The sequence below is a fragment of the Achroia grisella genome, unplaced genomic scaffold (genome assembly GCF_030625045.1).
Source record: "Achroia grisella isolate CSIRO2021 unplaced genomic scaffold, CSIRO_AGI_Agris_v1 utg1179, whole genome shotgun sequence".
NCBI lineage: Eukaryota > Metazoa > Arthropoda > Insecta > Lepidoptera > Pyralidae > Achroia > Achroia grisella.
The window spans coordinates 1,108,656-1,128,521 of NW_026712591.1; the positions used below are offsets into that span (position 1 = coordinate 1,108,656).

At 31.6% G+C, this 19,866-nt stretch overlaps 2 protein-coding genes across 2 annotated transcripts in view; one reads left to right on the forward strand and one right to left on the reverse strand.

Moving 5' to 3' along the window:
* The window catches only part of LOC131852372 (tissue inhibitor of metalloproteinase), a 42,744-nt gene extending 32,101 nt beyond the window's left edge, over positions 1–10,643 (forward strand). The window contains exons 2-7 of the mRNA XM_059203048.1: positions 5,715–5,841; positions 6,531–6,613; positions 7,321–7,429; positions 7,788–7,909; positions 8,302–8,420; positions 9,525–10,643. Of these exons, the coding sequence (XP_059059031.1) occupies positions 5,730–5,841; positions 6,531–6,613; positions 7,321–7,429; positions 7,788–7,909; positions 8,302–8,420; positions 9,525–9,588 (609 nt within the window). The 5' untranslated portion in view covers positions 5,715–5,729 and the 3' untranslated portion in view covers positions 9,589–10,643. The remainder of the gene's footprint in view (positions 1–5,714; positions 5,842–6,530; positions 6,614–7,320; positions 7,430–7,787; positions 7,910–8,301; positions 8,421–9,524) is intronic.
* The window catches only part of LOC131852693 (synapsin), a 71,318-nt gene that overhangs the window by 45,440 nt on the left and 6,012 nt on the right, over positions 1–19,866 (reverse strand). The window contains exons 2-9 of the mRNA XM_059203411.1: positions 16,228–16,354; positions 15,137–15,179; positions 14,686–14,758; positions 13,377–13,580; positions 12,640–12,800; positions 11,765–11,850; positions 11,375–11,501; positions 10,745–10,849 (exon numbers count right to left, since the gene is read on the reverse strand). Of these exons, the coding sequence (XP_059059394.1) occupies positions 10,745–10,849; positions 11,375–11,501; positions 11,765–11,850; positions 12,640–12,800; positions 13,377–13,580; positions 14,686–14,758; positions 15,137–15,179; positions 16,228–16,354 (926 nt within the window). The remainder of the gene's footprint in view (positions 1–10,744; positions 10,850–11,374; positions 11,502–11,764; positions 11,851–12,639; positions 12,801–13,376; positions 13,581–14,685; positions 14,759–15,136; positions 15,180–16,227; positions 16,355–19,866) is intronic.

Sequence of the window (19,866 nt, forward strand, 5' to 3'; positions counted from 1 at the left end):
ATGGATTCAATTTCATTGAGAGTGTCGTCGGCTAGTGTTTTACTTTTTCAACATAGATACAAAACAAATCCTGCACCAATTTATATATCTGACTGATTCTCCGGTGATGACAGCACCATATACAAATAATCTAAGAGACGACGGTAGGCTCACCAACTCCCACGTAAGATTCAAATAATAATGTAACTATAAAAAATATTTTGTAATATAATAATAGTCAAGGACAATTCATACAGTTCCAACTAGTCCTGAAATACACAAAGCTAGTACTATGGGTACTAAATGACTGATATATATTACTAAATACATATATACACATAATACTTATAGACAAAACAATTATACTCATGACTACAAATATTTGTAAACTGCGAGAATCGAATTCGCAACCATCGCAAGTAAGGCATTATGCAACAGCTGGACCACCGAAACAGTCAATGGTATGTCATGTTATTACGTTAATTACGATGTCAACGCCTCTGGGATAGCAATCGTTTAGATACATTATTATTGTCCGTGCTATTATGGACTCATAATTATATAAACATCATAATTAAATTCTTTAGTCGTGAAGTATATTCCATTTACATATTTACAAGTTAACAACATTTTCATATGATAATTTGCTGGCGTGTCTGACCTAAAATAAGATGGCATTACGATTAGATGATGGATTGATCAACGTAGAGATTGATTGACATGTTTACTGGTATAATGGAGGTGTCACGAATCAAGTGACCAATGGATTTATACCATCTGTCGTTACTCTTGACGCCGGATAGAACGTCATGATGGTCCCATTATAAATGAACAGCAATTGACGGGAGATTCGTTATAATGTGTAAAATAAAATTTCAATAAAGCTTGGAAATTCAATGTAACATGTTTAATTTGCATGAATTCGTGTTATTAGCATCGAGACTCTATTTTAATTACTCAGTTTAATTCCATGTGTTTGTGTATTTTAACTTGTTTAAGTTTATTTATAGTATTTATCGTCTTGTAAATAAAATAATGACATACAAAAAAAAATACCATAATGGGATCATAAGTAGATTTCTAAACACGGGTTTTCTACATTTTTATTTCATATTATAGCATATAGCAGTGAGAAAGAGTGACTATTTGTTTCTATAAATATTAACATTATTATAGTATAAAACATAGTGGCGTCGCTGACTGTCCCTAAGTATGCCTAACTCTTTTAAAACGGATTTTAAAGCGGTTGTTTTAATAGTTAGAGTGGTTCAAAAGGAAGATTTATATGTATAATGTACACCCGTGCAAAGCCGGGGTGGGTAGCTAGTTTCCATATAAAACAACTATTTGGAAGATGTATATAAAATAGGTATGTACTACTTGTGTCGTATTTTGAGGAGCCTTATTACGTGAAAATACGTGACCTTTATCTAGGAACAGGGACGTGTTCCAATTTCATTCGATACTGCTGCCGCTACACTATTAACTTTACAAAAAACTCTACTTAATTTGATGGATGTACTTGTTAGCATAATAGTGTCTCATCGTGATGGTAACACGCCAGACAGGCCAGGTTTAAGACATTCAAAATATATTTATTTACTGTAGATTATGTCTACTTTTTTTTACCAACATTCTGTTATAATTATTTGTGTATATATAACTAATAACCTTGACTCATTACAATTACTATAATTTATGACATCATAATTGTGTAAAATAAAATTTATTCTGCCATTCATGAGATCATCGCACATGTCATATGAATTAATATTGTAGATAATTTGTGATTTATGAGTCAGAAACAAAAATTAATGCATATTATTTTATTGATGTACGTACACATACAATGTATTAGTATTTATATATGTATTTTGAAATAAGGGTTCTATTTATTCACATAAAAACAATACAACTTTCTTCGTATATGTATAATATTTTGATTAAATCTATTTTATTTCATAGTCTGTTTTTGGTTTGTTTAGATGTTATGAGTTAAATCGAATATTTAATAAAAATAATCCACGTTTACCGAATGTGCAAGTGTTAGACTTCAATAAGTAATAATATAAAGTACAATGTCAACATGGACCTCAGTTTTCTCGTCGAACCTTGACGAACGACTTATTGTTGTATTGCAACTCGACGCGACGTTCCGAAACTGCAGGCGGGTCTATGGGAATGCACCCATAAAATTTACGCATTGTGATTTTTATCCGAAAACACATAATAAGACTGAATTGTTTACCGCTGCATTTAAACCTTAAAAAAGGCTGCGCAGCCCGCACGAATTGGTACTCGGATACCCGTTACGACGCAAAGCGGAACTCCTGGCTTTTGTGTGAGTAAATTTAGATACTTCATTTTGTTCCCACGTAGATATTATTAATCACTATAATACTAGAAATAAATTTAGTGTTTGTTATGAAATATCATACTAGGAAAAGTGATTGCATACCAATAATATAATTAAAAAAGTGTATCTGTCTGTCTATTTGTTACTTTTTTACAACAAAAAAGTTGAATGGATCTTAATGAAATTTGATCTTCAGCTAAAACTAGGACCTAACCCAAAAAAACAGGAAACAGTATAGGCATATACGGTTAAATGGAATATTTACTTTTTAATTACGGAATACATATAGCACATTACGACGATTTATAACCGTAACGTTTTCAGACGTGTTAGCAAATAACTCTATAAATTGCTGTTTATATGTCCCTTTTGAGGTCTAGAGCAAAATAATAAAAAGACCTATTATTGACTGGTCTACCTATTATCTACTTCAATAGCAGTAACTAGTACAGAACATGTCAATCTTTACAATACTCAATTTGGTATATAGTTAGCATGGTTACATTTGTTCTATTAATTTGTTTAATCGTTTCGGAATAGCATCTACCTACGTACAATAAGCATGGGTTATTAGTGCGCCATTACGACAGTTTCATTAACGTAATAAAATTTAATTGTTGTTTATACCGTTTTAGTGGCATATCATAGCGACGATTTATATGTAACTGCCACTAATATGAAACACATATGTAATTACATTTTGTATTTTGATTACGATTTCTTTAAGTGTAATTTATAAAAAAGGGTGCATTTTTCTATATTTTAGTTACGTAAGAACAATCGAAATCAAAATACGAACATAAAACAACGTATGTATCAATGATTAAACACAATTTCAGTAGTTATAGTTATAATGATTAAAAACAAAATTGGCTTCAATACTTCCAATCCAATTAGGTACCTGAAAAGGCGGATGACAATAAGTAGTAATTGTCCCTCTTTTTGTATAGAATTGCTTTAAACCGATCGTAAACCTTGTCGGGCAATCTTGTTTTGGTGAATTGGATGCTTTTCGTATTGATGCAGCAGACGTTACGGTCCACATATGGTGAACGAGCTACAACGACATCACATCAATGTTGTACAACAACATTGTTGTCAAATATAGCTTCACATATCTATATACCTCACAATACTCTTTTAGTATATCGTTGGTGTTGTAAACTGCAGTAATGATCTGAATGAGAATAATGTATATATTGTATTACACAGTTACATAATAACTGTTTAAGTATTATATATAGTTATATAGAAAACAGTGAGCAAGGTTTGAATAAAAATAAAAACATTTGTATGCATATTCATATAGGTGTTGTGAAATAAATAAAAGAACAATGAAATACAATACTCTCGAACAAGATTTAAGTTCACTGTGATGGCATTTCCAATTTGTGAAGAAGTCTTTTATGGGAGCATCAATGGGCGGATATTTTAAAGACGGTAACTGACTGTATGGCCGCACAAACCGAGTTGTTTTGTTTTCGTCTAATACCCTCGCTGTGAACATGAATGTATTATTAAACGTACGTGGGATAATAAGACCAAACCGGATTAACATCAACACTTACAAAGAACACTGCTTTAAAATATGTTTACATCACAGGGCTTTTAACAACGAAATGCGGTTTGAGACACCGACCAAAGTGTAGATACTATACTATAATATAGTACTTTAAGGTTTTTTATAATAATATATAAAAGATTTGTGTTACGTAAAATGATAATGTGTGACTAAACTTCCCTTTTTCTGTCAAAATCGTTATTAATAACTTTTATTATGATAGATAATAAGAATCAATGAAATATACATAAGTATGGTTTATTAAGAGATTACATTCCTTTTTTTCTGTTATTTATTCGACATTATACAATCTCTTAGTTAGGATACGATAAGGCTTGTCTAATATTTTTTTTTATTATTCAATTAATAGTCCCACATAAAACATAAATATCAGCAACATTATATAAAGTAGGTAATCTTATAGTGTGTTTAGTCTCCGATAAATTAATTATCTGTGACATCCTTCCGCTTCGAAGGGCATGATAGAAATTGATGAGTTTACTGTCAAACTTAATTAATTTAGAATGTAAACCCTCATATTGAGGTTTAATAGTTAATTAAAATGTTTCCTGACGAGAACAGTACTGATACTGGCCTTTATATAATAAAGTCAACATAAGGAATCATAATAACATTTAATTTAGTTTAATAAATCAATAATTCATGTAATAATAAAATAATAATAATTCTTTATCACAATTTCTATTTTAATATCGATCTGGTATCACTTATACAAAATTACACACTCCTAGTTGTAATCTTATGATTGTGTAGTGATTTAATTAGGAATTTCGTTAGCTATATTATCAATCAATTATCATTAGTTATATTAAGTGTCTAATAATAAAAACTGTAAAATGACAGTTTTATTATTTTTACTGTATACACTATTATTAAATATAAATACACATTTACCCTTGGTACTAAGTACAAAGAACAACAGAATGAGCTTTTTGTTAAGCAAAATTAGGCCTCAACATGGTAAATTATCAAATTAGACCTTCAATTACTCTCATTATAACGTTCGGTTTTTCTCAATTTGTCGGATGCGGCATGCCGAGAATACAAATCGACAACAATATCACTCGCACGAAATTCCTTGGAAATTCGAATGAGTTGATGTTACGACATAGGTATATGGGCTATTGTACGAACACCGGTTGTATTGTAGTATTTTCGACTCAATTAATAAGAATTATCTTAATAAACTATTGAGTTATCATAATTGTTGTTATATGTATTATTACGTTTATATTATAGAGAGATAAGTAACAACACTTCATAATAGACTCATCAATAAATCCAGGTCAACTGTTATCCTTTATTAATTATGTCGGTGTATTTTGCAATACTCTCATATCTCACTATCTATTGCACAATTAAGTGACGTGTACAGTTAAATAATGACATCTATTGGCTACTGCAGTATTACTATTATGTATGGAATAAGTGGTTCATATTTTCCGTTCTTGGTAGCCTAGCTATACCTATACTAGAACCCAGAAAGCGGAAGATTAGCCATATTCGAAGGCATTAGGGCAGGCCAGTGGAAAAATGTAGTTGAGATGATGATGATGATTGATTAAGTGACCCGTATAAACTATCATAAACAATAAAATTAGTGAAATAACCTGGAGACGATACTCGAATTATACTCTCAATAGCTAATCATATAATATCATAGTATAATAATATTATGTGTAATAGATAAATACATATGGGTGTATTCCTTAGTACAACAAACATGAATTAATAGTAGTACTTATTAAGTTTTGTTCCCAATTGAATTGTATAATAATAAATGTTTTATGTCTACAGAATACGGTGGATAGCATGCTGACAAGGTGGTTACCGTTTGCGCTCGTGGCGGTTAGCTGGCGGCTCACAGATGCCTGTACATGTGCACCCGACCATCCACAAACCCATTTCTGCTCTAGTGATTTTGGTAAATTAACAACTTGTAATATTTTTATTTTTCCATTTTTTTATATAATTGAAAATACAAACAAATTGGCGGCCCACCTGTTCGTAAGTAGTTACTATCGCCTAGATACACGAACAATATCAGGGCCATCTCGTTATTATGTAGCGCTCGGGATACTTATGAGTTGCCATTCCAAAAAAACACAACAAAAAACACTCCCTTATTTTCACCCTTCTACCGAAATACAGCTTACAAAGCAAGTTGATTGACATTCAAATAGTCTACCTCGGTAAAAATAAAGAAATAGCCGTAAATTATTGAGATGTTCTTTGATATTGATATTCCTTTACAAGTTACTACTAATTAACTTGTAAAGGCACATCAGTATACTAATACTGTCGCTTAAACTGCCAAACAAATAAAGGCTTCTTCTTACATGTAAGTAGAGGATCTAAATGTACCTATGTATTATGTCGTCATGTCACAAGTAACAATTGATATAGGGTGGGATAATATACTGGAATATTTGATCAAAGAGAAACACAATTCATCTGATATATCTGTATGTTTCACAATATATTGGCAATATATTGTATTCTGCTCTAATTAATCCTTTTATAAATAATAATATTAATTCCATATATTTCGCCATAAGAGTGCAAAAGAAAAAAGATACAGTCGTCTTTAATGAAATTTCTTTTTTTTTTCAGTAATAGTGGGTAGAGTACAGAAAACTTTCAAAGGGTCCGATTTCTATGATTCATACAAAGTAAAAATTCGAAACACGTTCAAAGTAAGTATTCATATAATTTATGAAATTGTATAATTTTATATACTTAGTTAACTTAACATTTTAGTATTAATATAATTTGTTGAGGAAGTAAAAATACAAATTGGTTATCGTAAGAGGTAACTAAGTGAACAATGAGCATTTGCATTGTACTACACAGTACTAGAGATGGAAAATCCCAAATAAAACGTGGTAATAGTAAGCCAAATCTGCCTCTTGTGAGTTTAAACCTGTACTCAATATTAGGACAATGGTTTGTTACGTGAACTAACTTGAAGGAAAATGACATAAATTTTCTGTAGCAGTAGTACTACCATATAATAGTAGTACTTATTAAGTTTTTTTCCCAATTGAATTGTATAATAATAAACGTTTTAATTAATAATTCCAAAAATAATTTGATTAGATACAGATGTTCTTGATTAATCTTTAATTTTGAATAAATAAACTCCGTGAAAAAGAAGCACGCTATCACATGATATCGGCAGGCTACTCCATTTTGAATTCGAATGTAACGTAATCATATTTGTTTTTCATTATTATAAAATCTGGGAAATATCACCTGGTAACTTTTGCAGTTATATTGATAGGTTATAATAAAATTCAAGAGAATGTTTATTAACGAGTTTTGCAACAATTACAAATACCTAACACTTCATCGAAATATAGGTAGGTAACATAAACTAATGTTCTCATCTATTTATTGACAGAGTACACCAAAAGCAACCGTTGCACTTAAATCTGGCCGCTTGTTGACAGCATCCCAAGACTCTATGTGTGGGATCTCCCTCCAGCCCAGAGAAACCTATGTCATTACAGGTAAACATTATATATACCTCATTCAACTTCAAAATGTATAAACATTACATACGACGCCTATCTTTAATTTTTTATGCACTCCATTATAGACGTGTCTATTCACTGAATAGAGCAAATATTAAGGGTGTTTAAGTATAAAATTGTTGGGTATTGCAATATTGTAATCTGCAATATCCAATTGGTTTTTCTTTGACATTAAAGGATATTAAGTATAAGTAGTGTGTAAAGGATCCATTAAGTTCAGTTTCATAAACATCATTGATTATTATAGTACAGAAAACTGGTTAAACATACTACGTTAAGATACTAATCACAACTTCTATAATCAGCTGATGATTTTAAATTGTATGTTTTGCAGGTAATGTACGACATTTACAAGCTCATATCAACCTCTGCGGGTATACAAAAAAATGGCGTGACGTAACGCCGCGGCAACGGAAAGGTTTCAGACTTCTATATAAACAAGGCTGCACGTGCAAAGTAAGTAAATATACATAAAAAGTATATATTAAAAAATATGTAAAACGTTAAAATATAATAGATAAATATTAATAAAGTACGACATAGACATTAGAATCGTAGAAGATTGTTTTCTAAAAAGCTATCTGCGTGGATACCACAGTCTCACCTATTTCAGTCGCCAAGCTTCTTGCTTTGTATGATATTTTTATAAAAAGTTGTAAAGTGTCTCAGTCAAGTGGTATCACGGGCGTCACATGTTAACGAAGGAGATAAAGTTGGACGTTAGTTTGTATACCATTACATAGACAAAAAAAATCTAGCACAATGCAATAGGATTACTTTAATTATCACTAAGAAGTGTATGTATTTATATAATATATATATATATATAATATGTTTTTAACATTCAGATACATATGACGAGGAGAAGCACTAAATCACCAAACACGTGCGTAGCGAACTTCAACGACTGTTACGAGCGACATGGTATTTGCCTGCATGATCGTGAAGGACGCTGTCGCTGGACAAGGTAATTACGTTATTTCCGACTTGTAGATCAATTTTGGGATATCCCAATTTCACATTACGTATGAGGTTTACCAATGACTCGGACTCACTTTGTATTTTGTGATGTTGATAATACTCTTCATGTCCATGTATCTTCAGAGGTAGACTGTAAAAAATCATCTGCGTCGGTACCTCAGTCTCTATTTCATTCCCCAAGCATCTTGCTGTGTAAGCTGTGTTTCAGTTGTATTCAATCTGGCACAGATTGGGCAGTAGAATTACAGGATAAGAGGCATAAGATCTTAGTTCTGTGGAATGGCAGCGCATAAGTGGCACCCGGGTGTCACATGATAAAATGATGTCCGTCATGTTGCCATTCCAATTACAAGCATAAAAATACTGAATTAGATATCACCGAGTCACATATCAATGTGATACCGAGTGACAGTTATAAGTACTTTATTATCTAAAATAATGCAACACATAGATTCTTCAATTACAATAATTATGTATTTATACTTTGTACTATATTATTTAAGAAAGAAATAAAAGTATTACTTAACTTTAATCTTTTTATAACTAAACAGCGCAATGTTTCCTATTGAATATTTTAAAAAACATACATTGTACCGTCTACACTAGAGTAATTTTACTGACTATCACGAGGACGAAATCACAGGTACTTACAGATAATATGAAATAATAGGAAATTCTGTGACAAAACCTGTCCTAAGTATAAAAAAACTTTACATTGCGCTGTTCATGTCAGTGACATGTTCTCATCCGCCGTAGCTATTCATGGCTGGAGGCAACAGTTCGTGAATAAATAATATAGTCTTGGCGCTAACCATTGTAGTTTATTAGTTTTTCTTAGCTATGAGGTTTAATATGTATGCACCCAGTTGTTGTATTGAAAATGATACGTAGGTCGACACTCATATTTCAAACTCGGACACCAAATAACAATAAAACGGAGCGAATAGGCCTAAACGAGTTAACCCACGCTGTTGTTATTACATGGAAAATAGTATAAAGAGCGATCAAATCATATAAACACCAAACATTAACTTATCGATGTCTCCTATTTCGGACATTTTGTCAAAATCTATAATGTTTTACGTTACAGAGCTCCAGCCCTCACCAGATGCAAGCAGGCAAATTACTTCAACACAACTATGACGATACTATGATTGAATAACTTGATACTGATTCGACTAACTTAAAAATACCTATTTTGATCTAGATAAATGAACACAGAAAGATGAGTGCGTAAATACAATTTTTTATATTTTTTTATAAAGCAGTAGCAGCTATTACCACTACAGTAAATCCATTTAAATTAAAATCCATCAATTTTAATAATATTTTGTTAGGTATTATTATACTGGCTCATCCAACGTAGTTGACTATAACTACTGTCAATATACACCTATAAGTACCAGAAAATAAACTACAACAAATGCAACGTAATAAGTGAAAAATAAAAGTATACTTATAAGGGATGGCAGATGCCCTAAAAATATGTGACGTAAAAGTAACAACGACGAAAACCATAAAGTATATTTCGTTTCTAAGTTACATACAGAAACTTGACAAAATCAAGGTTGCAGAGGTTTTAAGCTTTGTCTGAATAGAAGTCATAACTATTGTATTGCCAAATAACTAATCTACTTACGTACCAATAAAAACTGTAGTACACACTAAATTGTAATTTGCTTTGCAAGGCAATTGAAAAGCCGCGGGACCTGATAATACGTCTATCGAAGCAAAATGGCGGCAGTAGCACATACTTATTGATTTGAGGTTATATGGACCGTCGTGAGAATTAAAATTTTGCCTTGTATGGACGTAGACACTTTTATAGTGTTAAACAAGTTATATAGTTACGATAAGGGAGTGAATGTAAACAAAATTTTATTGTAACGAATTTGTATTTAAATTATTCTTCTCTGTATTTTTGATGATCTTTATTGTTGTTTTGTTTTTTGTCCTTTGAGGCAAAAAATTTTAACGTTATATTTACTTTATTTAGTTTCTAAGAAAAGAATTGTAAATTAACAAAAATAGTGATATTACTGTATTAGGTTAAAATAAATTATAAGACTAATACGTAGTTTATTTTTTTGCATTTCATCTATTTGGTTGGTTGGTAGATATATTATCTATTAAATTCATGTTGCTGCAATTAAAGTTTAAAACCGCATATAACTCAATATAATATGGCAAACATATTTAACATTTATATCAATCCTATATAACTATATCACTTCGCAAACAGTTCATCACTACGAAAATTGCGGAGAAACACAGCGCCTGATGGAAAAATATAGGCAATTGAGTACTTACCATATCCGTATGATTATGATAATAGGTTTGTTCGATGAGAGGGAAATTCTCTCTTCCTAGACGGCGTTGGAGTTGAAGAAGATGGCCAAATACCCATGGTCTGTCCTAAAGAATGCAAACATTTTATTCCATAAATTTTATTCATTCGGTAATTATATTTTTTTAATTGTGTATAAGTTTGTTTATCTCGCTTAGGTAAATACTATCATTTCATCATATCTGTAAGTAATCAGAAAGTGCAATGTGAGCTTTATATATAGCGTTTGACTCCGAAGGGTCAGTAAGCCCACCTAAGAAACAAATAGAATAATACTTCGCTAATGTTGCAAATAAAGCAATACATGAATGAACTCATATCTTTACATATTATTTACAGACAGCTATTACGATTTTCCATTAAATTGTAACTTTATTAAAACTCAATAAAAATATCGTACAATATTGTGGTTATTTAAGCTCATGTCCTTCACCCTTGCTAAACATAAATTATAGGTTGATTATTCAAACCGTTAAGGTATTAGAAGTTACGATGTAGAGGTATCTAACCAATCATTTTCATACTGCTAATAAGTTTTACAGACTTATTCTACAAAATATACTGAGCCTTTGTGATTGTTTCTAAATTATTACCTGGAAGTGGTAAATAGAGTTGAGGCTGTTGATAGAAGGCACACCGCCGAACTTGAGACCAAGCAGAAGGGCACGGTGGTCTGCACCTGCGTCACGGACATTCTGTCGTACCAGCACGAAATCTGGCCTACAAAACGTCAAGTTTATTAATTAATATTATTATTTCAAACTAACTCATTTCATTATTTATATATTACAAATCGCTTTAATCTTATTGTATTTGTAATCTAAATATACTCAATATATAGAATGTAATTGATCCTTTCTTTTCTTATTAGTAGGAAAAATTAAATTGTTTTAATTAATAAAATATGTAAGTATATTATTAAAGATATAAAAATAATGTTTCATAAGATTTAAGAAATAAAATATTTAAAAATTTATACATACTTGAAACAGCGGGTCACTTTAGTGCCGCTTCGATATACCGCCATAGATACATTGGCACCATCCGAATTGGCTGTCACTGATAATTCCTGAGAAATAATAATTTTCTTAATTACACCTAAATAAAATAGTCAACTATATTGCAAGATATATGCAAAGTTTGGTTAATAGTAACATAACGGTATAAGTATATCCATTAAAAGTCGTGGGTTGATTTCACTACACAAATACTGATATCTAATCTTGTATTAGGTTCACGTAAATTATATATATATATATGTGGATTGTTACAGTTTAAAATAGTTTGCTCATAAATTTGTATGGCAAACACGACACCTAGTTTGTACACGTGTACTTACATAATTAATCCAATAGCTGGCTCACACTTTATTTACGTACTGGCTCGAACAAGTAATTAAATCTTTTGACAGTATTCGCCTACCCTGAATCTCGGAGATAAGTTATAAGTAGATATCAGCATACATATTGTGCACACAAATATGCGTGAATTCTATTATAATATACCTATTTTTTTAAAGACTCATAAGAACATTTTTGATTAAGATCGGAATCAGCTATTAATTATTTTAAACATTTATTTCTCCGTATATACTATTTTGAGAAATTGTAACGATATTTCTTTTACACCACGTAGGTGGCAAACAAGCATACGGTCCAGAATCTAAGTATATGTGGGAGGAAGCTCCTCGAAACCGCACTGACCACTTAGGTTCCAGCGTAGGTGTGGGGATGAAATCCCTGTCGATGCCGAACGGTGCGATGGTAAATATGGTAAAAATACATAAATAAATTATGCCAATACTACCATTTATACAAGCATATTCATATAGTATGTTACAAAAATAGAATTAACGTACTTTAAACTCAGCTTGTTCCACACGAATATCCCATTCACCAGGCAGCCGCCGACCTCTGAAGTACTTGGACCAGTCAGTGTTCTGGTCATCTACCACCAGTAGTGTGACACAGCGATCACGATTGTAGCCACGACCCACAGAAGCAACTGATGTAACGCTTCCTAAATGTATTTAATTTAAAACCTTAGTGCAGATCAGTATAAAATATTCCTCTATACTTCAAAAGAGTATTACCTCTATTTAGCAGAAATCTGTTAAAAAGAGTTGGGAGATAATAATGAATGTATAAAGGATACATATAAGAATAACTCACATATTTGGTAAAATATAAGATAAGTTCGACAATTCACATACAGCAAACGGTATAATTACAATAATCTTTGAGGGGATTGTTAGTAATAATAGTAATAGCAAAGATCATTCTAATGTTAATAATGTAATATTCTAGAAACTAAGACTTTAACAAGAAATTAACTCGTGGTTAATTTCTGGTTAAAGTCTTAGTAGGCTATATATATATGTACCTAATATGACTAAACTGACAAAAACCTTTTACTTGAGTACCTATATTAATTTATATTATGTAACTCCTAATTGAAACAACTTCTGAAACTACTCGAAGTAAGATTAATTAAAATAATTTAATGTTGGTACAAGATAGCTTTAAATTATATCAAAACTTGCCACATATTGGTTTTCTTTAGGACAATAAAAGCTTTTGCAAACAAAGTGCGTACCTAATAAATTGGCTCCTTGATCACGAGCTGCCCCGGTGAGAGATTGTACGCGTTGTAGTAAAGACTCTCGAGATTTAGCCGGAGAGGATGGAGCGGAGGTGCCACGTGATCCACCTCGCAAGTTCAGAGAGAGATCTCCTCCAGATGTCGCCGCGGCCGCCGTTGGGGGTGGTCCTGACGCGCTACCAATGCTCCCTCCAGTTGCTAGGGAGTAATATACTAATTAGCCTATGTTCTTTATTATTAATAAGTGAACTAGGTGTGTATTGCAAATTATTTGAATCACATAATTTTGTAATAACTTATTCATTTTTATCAATATAACGAATAATTTTTAGTCAGATCTTTTGTATGGTAGTAGTAGTAGTAGTAAGTCGTTTATTTGCATTACAGACAAGTAAACAATTAAACCACAGTGATGATATCAGCAGGCAGCTGTAATATGCCTTTTTACAAATTAGATATGTTATAACAATTATATTCTAATTTAATATTTAATGATTATTATACAATGTTTTTACAATTATTATTATTATTACATTTAGTCAATTATTATTACGTCAATTCTATTTACATTACATTAAATTTTATTCACAATATTTATAATTTACATAATCATCTATAGAGTAGAAACAGTGCACTAACAGCCATTTAGTCAATTTGTTTTTAAAATGTTGACCTGTCAATTCTATTAAATCTGTAGTATGGACTACCCATTAAATATTTTATGTGCCATGGTAGCCTAGGATATTCATATATATACCATACGCCACATAATAAATTACATACGTACAATATCTAATTGATTAGGCATAAAAATAACGAAAATAAGTGAACGACAAACATACTAAGTATATAAATTTTTTACTCTCCAATTATCTCATAATGAACTTGGCGTCCAACATTTTCGGGGACTACACTACAATTCTATGTTAAATATTAGAACCTATTTTTAGAACTTTTATGATGCCGTTTTATATGATTATTATTACCCAATGACAATATAATGCTATTACTTCTTATTTATAAGTTAGCGTTATCTATTTTATAATAGTATATAATATGTATAGAAAAGGCTACCTACTGCCTACCACTTATTCTCGTATCTACTTATTAGCGTATTTCTAACTCAATTGAATGAGACAAAATATATAATGGGATGATATAATAGGGAAACTTCCTTCATTAGAAAACAGTTCTTAGTAGTAAAGTGAATTATTTAGATTAGAATGTTGTAGGGATGGGAATTCTAAAGACGAGGGAAAAACAAGAACAAATTATTTTTATCAAATTATAAAAAGCGACTCACCCTGGGAGGCCGGCCTTTGATTTTGCGGCTTCGGCTGGCTGGTGGTGGCCGGCTGGCCGGTGTAGGGGTCCACCTCGCCCTCATCGTATATAAATTTTTTACTCTCCACTCGGTCCACTGACTGGTCCAAAAGTGCTTAAATTGGTTTATTTGAATAAATGGACTACACCTATGTTAAATATTAGAACCTATTTTTAGAACTTTTATGATGCCGTTTTATATGATTATTATTACCCAATGACTGACTTATTAGCGCTCAATTGAATGAGACAAAATATATAATGGGATGATATAATAGGGAAACTTCCTTCATTAGAAAACAGTTCTTAGTAGTAAAGTGAATTATTTAGATTAGAATGTTGTAGGGATGGGAATTCTAAAGACGAGGGAAAAACAAGAACGCCTCCACTTGCTGGCTGGTGGTGGCCGGCTGGCCGGTGTAGGGGTCCACCTCGCCCTCATCGCACTCGGACTGCAGGTCCCCCGAGCTGAATCTGCGCAACGCCTCCACTGAGCTACTCGTCGCACGCCGTAGCACAGCCACGCCACACCGGGATACAGGGACACGTACAGGAGGGACGAAACCGACACACACACGATGTAGCCACTCATTTACATCTAATTTCGGTGCTGAGCCAATTATTTTATACTTCTCATACTGGTAACCATAGCTAACGGCCATCAGAATAAAGAACTCTAGCGTATAAACATGAATAATTATAAATAATACCACGAACATCACTGAAACTGCTCATGGCATCTTTCATGTATTGTCACTTCTTTGAACTTAGGTATTACGCACCTTATGTCAGATGTTCAGATAAATATCCAAACTTATATTAAATGTCTTATACCTCTGAAAAGTATTCATCGATAAACAAATAAGATCGATGTAACTGCTCCTCATAAGCGACATTAAATAACGACAACACATTGAAAGGATAAAGCGCCATGCACTGACGATGGATCGTAGTCGAAACCAGCGACAACAAACATTATGACCAGCGCGGCGTGGAGTATAAATAAACATTAGAGCTGATGAGTGGTGCTACACGGTATGTGAATAGGGCGGGCAGCGGGGCAGGCACGGTAACGGACGCTGGGCGGGTCGAGTGCGGACAGGACGTGGAAGCGGTGACGTGAAGCGGCTTTGGCCTTTTTATGGTGTTCTGATTCTTTTTAAACAACTAGTAAAGTATTTTTATAACATACGTAATGTCTGAATGGTTTATAAAAAAATATACCTACTTACAATTACTGATAAACTAAAAATCAAAAGCTAAAATGATATGGAACTAATTTCTTGACAATTATTTATATTTTTGAAATTGCCACAAAATTATTTGTAAATAAGAAGAAAATACATAAGAGATAATATTATTGGTATTAAGAACACATATACATAAGTCGTAATAATAAAAAATAATGTAATGTTCATGAAAAATATTTGGAAATATAAAATAAATATTTGGAAGCTCGTATTAAGCCTGCCATGCTTTTACAACAAACCTAAAAAACATCGACACAGAGACAAGGACATACCTTCGTTTCAGGTAATTGACATTGGTGGTAAATGAATTACGGAAGCTTGAGAAAGACAGGGTTGATGTGGTCGCGGCCTGCGGGCCACAGATTCCTGGACACCCTGACCGCTCTATTTTGATGCCGCCTGTATTAATTTTATTTATGTATTATTGTTTCATATTTCTACAAATAATATATGTTTGTATCTATTCATTATTATTAATGCATAGAGTATTAACTTGCTTTGAATAAAACGTATTTTGCGTCTCCACAATATATAATAATTATTATGGAATCGCATAACATTAAAAAATAACTCGTACTTTTTACAGTGGGTTGAAGTATCGTATTATAGACTCACCTCTGGAAAATTACTCGCAAGTGTTGTAGAAGTCAATAACCGGAGTGGATTAAGCAGTGATGTTATAACAATCTAAATGGGTGGAGAACCGAAGTTACCTGTTGAATGAAATACTGAATTAATGAATAATAAATAATACTGGTCAACTGACACAACCCCATTTAGTCCCAATCAAACATAGTTCGTATTACAGGTAGACATAAGAAAATTAACTGGCATATTATATTTTCAACTTTTAACCGTTATTTTTAAACATTAGAGTTTAATGTTAAAACGAGGTACTCGTAAATACCATACTATTTGCCATAAATTTTGTTAAGACCCGGTTAATAATATAAATTATATAACCGATATATTTACCATGAATGCGAACACTGAATAAACTGGCTAGATGTAATTTCATAAGATAAAAATATTATATATGGGAACGCTATAGAAATTTACAAATATCCAAACTTTCAATATGGAAGACGGTTTCAAATTGTCCAACGTATAGAATCCAGTATTAGGTATAGTTAAAAAAGTATTCAGCTAACTGTGTTCAACTGTGGAGATTATACAATGTGTATGTTTTGTCGCGGTTAGTTCGTTTGCGATCATTATAACAACAGAAAACGAGTCCAACCACCAACAAACATAACAGTTAGTCCGCAGGTCTAATGTAATTAGAATTTTTTATTTTCGTAAAACTAAGAGGATAAAACTAGCTTCATTTATTTTTTTTCTGACAAAATTAAACAAGTGAAATTATATTTGGAAAAAAAAATATTTTAACAATAGTTTAATCCATTATTCCATCAACATTTAAGATCAAAATAGTTTTCTTTACCATTCTCTAATAATTTATTTATTTATATTCTGTAGAAATAAAAAATGAAATACCTTCTCTTAGACCCAAGAGCAACGTGACAGTTTTAGCAATGAATTTTTGAGATATATTACTGTAGTCCACGTAATATGAAATCAAGTTATATATAGTTCATCCAAATAAAACTTGGGGACCTCTTCGCAATATTAAGAAGTTGATACTTTTTATTACTTTACAAGCTATAAGTTTTTATACTTCTTTAGCATACAGAAATATATATATATAGTACTCATATTTCGTATTAATGAAGAAGTATTCGCTTGTATTATTAAATAATGTTATCAAAATATATTATATTGTGTAAGCATTCTCGGAGACGATCGACTCCATGAAGAGTCCGAGGAAATTAATTTAAAGAGGATTTAGATTTACGGTACGAAAAATTATTGCACTGAAAAGCCTCTTATCTCCGATAAAAAAACGTTAAGAAATACAGTAACATTTAATAGTAAACAGTAAATATTTATTAGTAGGTAATATTGAATACTGTTATATTTAAAACGAATTGATGATGAATGAACACTATTACTAACCAAAGCACGACGGTTAACTTTAAAAAGTCACATAAGATTGTGTTACGTTTTTGTTTCCCGAAAAAGGTAAAAGAATTCTTACCTGGTTATTTCTTGTTTCTTTACATATTACATATATGTGACTTACGTGCGTTTAAAGATTAAATCTCTTAATATAGAAACATAAATATCTAAGTGTGAGTTATAATCTCGGGTGGTAGCTTCGAGCCACGTATCCCATTTAGACTCTACCACGGTTCACCGCCATAGACATTCATTTTCGCGTTTTGCTGCCTTCCTATATTTTAAATCACACCTTTAAACGTACATATAACGAAAACACGTCTATAAGACGTGTATATACGAGTCTACTTATTTTTACCAATATTTATATATGGTATACTCGTGTATGTATGTTTATATATATATATATATATACGTGTTTTCATAGACGTATGTATATGTTATTAGCTTATTGTTGTGTTATTTGCAAAAAAAAGTGTTAAATACAGTATTGTAACTAGTAATTCATTAATGTACAATTAATAAAAGAAATTACGTAAACAGTTGCTTTTCCTCCTCCCTATCAATCAATCATAAATAAGAAACAACTGTCAAATCAATTACCAACTTACCCAACGATCGATCTAAGTGTTAGTTTGCCTGGGTTTTATTCTAACAGTTACTGATACAGAAATATGCTTAAGATTTAGTTAACGGTTAATACTAATAAACAGTACTCAAGAAAATATATGTTAAAATACTGATATTGACTTTAATTAAATAAAAGTTACATACTAAAACTTTTCTAAAAATTTAATATAACACCAACACCAATGCAACTTCATAAACTTGAATAAAATATACGTGCAATTATTATTAATAAATGTGGATGTTTAATACAAATTCCAAATAATACATTCATAACACGATTAAAAAATAACTATCGTTGTCCTTTATCTTTAATCATATATTCCAGACCAGACAAAAGGCGACTCTAGCTAAATATCCACTGGCACTCAGCCAAACCTTTGTTGTAATTAATTCCCTATGAAAATCGATTTTTAGATTACATCTATAGTAGGTAATGTTATTACAAAAAATATTACAATAAATAATTAAACAGATACTAGTTGTCTCTGAAACAAGTAATAAACAGCTTAAATATGTGTGTCGTATCAGTCATTATTTTAGAGATAATTATGTGAATTTTTTTATTTGGATACTCTTCCTCCTCTTGAGGAATTCACAGAATTTTTACAAAAATAGGATATATAATAAATGTAAAAATATCCTTAGAAAGCTTGTTTTTCTATAAGGAATCGGTTATTTTTTAATTTATCAATATAAGAGACATTGTAAGCGACTTATATCTGTCACGATATAATTATTTATTTATTTATTTAATTTTAATTCGGATTACATCCATATTGTGTTAGTAAAAACTTATAAAACTATGTTAGTAACTTATAATATAAATATACGTAGATATATTTAATTCATATATCTGTGTCCACGTCCAGAAGCACTGGGTCCACAATGCAACGTTATCCAGTGCCTCTGGAGCGGACAATCAGGTATATTAGCAACAGTTTTTAGGATGCTGTTTGAGTTCCCCCGAATTCTAGACATCAGTGATGCAGCTCTTTTACGCATTATGGCTTCAAATCCATCTACCCGCGTTGCTGCAAACATCTCTGATGCGCTACAGAACCGAGGGAGCCCCAACAACATCCTAAACCCATTATTATACTGTATACGAAGAGCGTTGTATGCCCTCTGCGTATACCCAAACCATAGGCCGCACGTGTAAAACGACTGACAATACGCTTTAAATATTAAAATTAAAATTATCAGTTATTAAGAATTTTTATTATAATCATAAATGAATATTTTATTCACCTAATTCCCTTTGA